The sequence below is a fragment of the Octopus bimaculoides genome, chromosome 1 (genome assembly GCF_001194135.2).
Source record: "Octopus bimaculoides isolate UCB-OBI-ISO-001 chromosome 1, ASM119413v2, whole genome shotgun sequence".
Classification (NCBI taxonomy): Eukaryota; Metazoa; Mollusca; class Cephalopoda; order Octopoda; family Octopodidae; genus Octopus; species Octopus bimaculoides.
In genome coordinates, this window is record NC_068981.1 from 132384906 (window position 1) to 132387134 (window position 2229).

General features: G+C 37.0%; 1 protein-coding gene across 1 annotated transcript in view; it reads right to left on the minus strand.

Annotated features, from left to right (window-relative positions):
* Positions 1–2229, minus strand: part of LOC106881508 (argininosuccinate synthase) — a 28527-nt gene that overhangs the window by 15361 nt on the left and 10937 nt on the right. The window contains exon 5 of the mRNA XM_014931922.2: positions 461–581. Within this exon, the coding sequence (XP_014787408.2) occupies positions 461–581 (121 nt within the window). The remainder of the gene's footprint in view (positions 1–460; positions 582–2229) is intronic.

Consider the following 2229-nt stretch of genomic DNA (forward strand, 5'->3'; position numbering starts at 1 on the left):
CGAAGATGTAAACAACCAACAGATGTATTAGTTTAACACTCAGGAAGTGAGAAAGTCTTTTACGTTTCAAGCCTATGCTCTTTGACAGAAAGGAACACAAAAATAAACAGGGAGAGAAAATAGAAAAAGGTTTAGTGGCTAACGATCTATCATGGCGAATGCCGGACATATATATATGTGTGTGTGTGTGTACAGAGATGTAATGGCCATGTCTGCACCCATTTCTTCTTTAAACAGACTCTAACCTTAACCCTTTAGCATTTAAACTGGCCATATCCAACCCAAATATATTATCTGCTTTATGTTCTAACCAGCCAGATCCAGCCTATCACTCTTACCCTTCAATGCCATTATAAAATATACAATCACATCAGAATTTCAAAGTTACAAGATAAAGCACGATATAAATAATCTGAATGCTAAAGGGTTAAACAACACTGTAAGCATGCAAGCAACTTACTTCGACTTTGGGGTAGAGGGCATAGGATGCAAGTTCAAAACGAATTTGGTCATTTCCTTTGCCAGTTGCACCATGGGATACATACTGGGCACCTTCTGCTTTAGCAACATCAATCATTGCTCTGGAAAATACAGAGAGAATTAGAAAGTAATTCAACAGCCAAATATATATGTGGGTACTACACATTTTTTAAAGCTTAAACAAAGAGAGGCAACATCCATAACCATTTTTACAGGTTCTCTTGAATTGGTGGAAATAAATGGAATTTGTTTGTTTGTTTGTTCATTTAATGTTAATTTTTTTCCAAGATAGTATGAATTGAATAGGGTTGTATTTGAAGTAAGAATTTATGACTGGATGCTTTTCCTTTCACTAACCATTACACGCTTTTTAAGTAAGGAATTGGAATTTTTTTTGTTCTACATTTCATCAGAAATACAGAGTAAACAGACATAATGTCAAAAACGTAAACATCATGTCACTGTTCCACTCAGACAGTGACAAGCAAATCTGTGGAATGTCTATATTCACACACACATAGATATATAGTGTTGAGTACTCATTCTCATTGTTCGACAGTTGTGTGTATATATACATATACATATATATACATCAAATGCATAAATATATATATATATATATATATATATATATATACTAGTAGAGATACCCGGCCTTGCTCGGGATTAAAATGGCATAGATTTTTATTGCTTTACTTGTTTCAGTCATGTGACTGTGGCCATGGTGGAGCACCGCCGTTGGTCGAAGAAATCAAGCACAGGATTTATTCTTTGTAAGCCTAGTACTCATTCTGTCAGTGTCTTTTACCAAACCGCTAGGTTACAGGAATGTAAACACAGCAACATCAGTTGTCAAGCAATGGTGGGGGTACAAACACAAGACACAGGCATACACATACACAAATATACACATATATACAACAGCCTTGTTTCTTGTTTCAGCAAATTTGGAAATTAGTTGTGGAGAAATGGAGAATATCGTTTATATTGTGTATCACTCACTAAAAAGACGAAATTTAAAAAATCTGTTATCTCTCTCTCTCTTTTTACACCGTCGCTAGAAGGGGACTTAACTCATGCTCCGACTTGAAAATTGTTAGAAGTTATGGTTTAAAATTATTTTTAATGCAAAAATTCACGTCTTAGGAAGCCCCCCACCCACCCTGCCAAATAGAATAAATGGCCGATTCCGAGCATTTTCGACCATGAGGAATCCATTGGTGCGACTCCCAAATTGCTATCTTGTAAAGTGTGGATTTCTATAGATGCAACACACACTCACAAACTCAGCTTTACAATATGTTCTGATATCAATATCAAAATACATATCTCCTGTGCTGGTAGCACATAAAAAGCACCTTTTTAGCAGAGGCAAAGTGATGGTGGAACGTTAAAAGCTCCTTTCGAGTGTTGGGCCTCATAGAGGCAATGACCAAGGCTCTTGCCATTATTTTGTGCTTGAGAAGAAGACCCATCAAGCCAAGTAAAATCGCAGTCATGGCAGATACTAGTATCGTGCTAGTGGTACGTAAAAGCACTCATTACACTCTCAGAGTGGTTGGCGTTAGGAAGGGCATCCAGCTGTAGAAACCATGCCAAATCAGACTGGAGTCTGATGCAGCCTTCCAGCTTGCCAGCCCTGGTCAAACTGTCCAACCTTTGCCAGCATGGCCAATGGACATTAAATGATGATGATGATGATAATATATATACATACACACATATATACACATTCATATATTCATATAT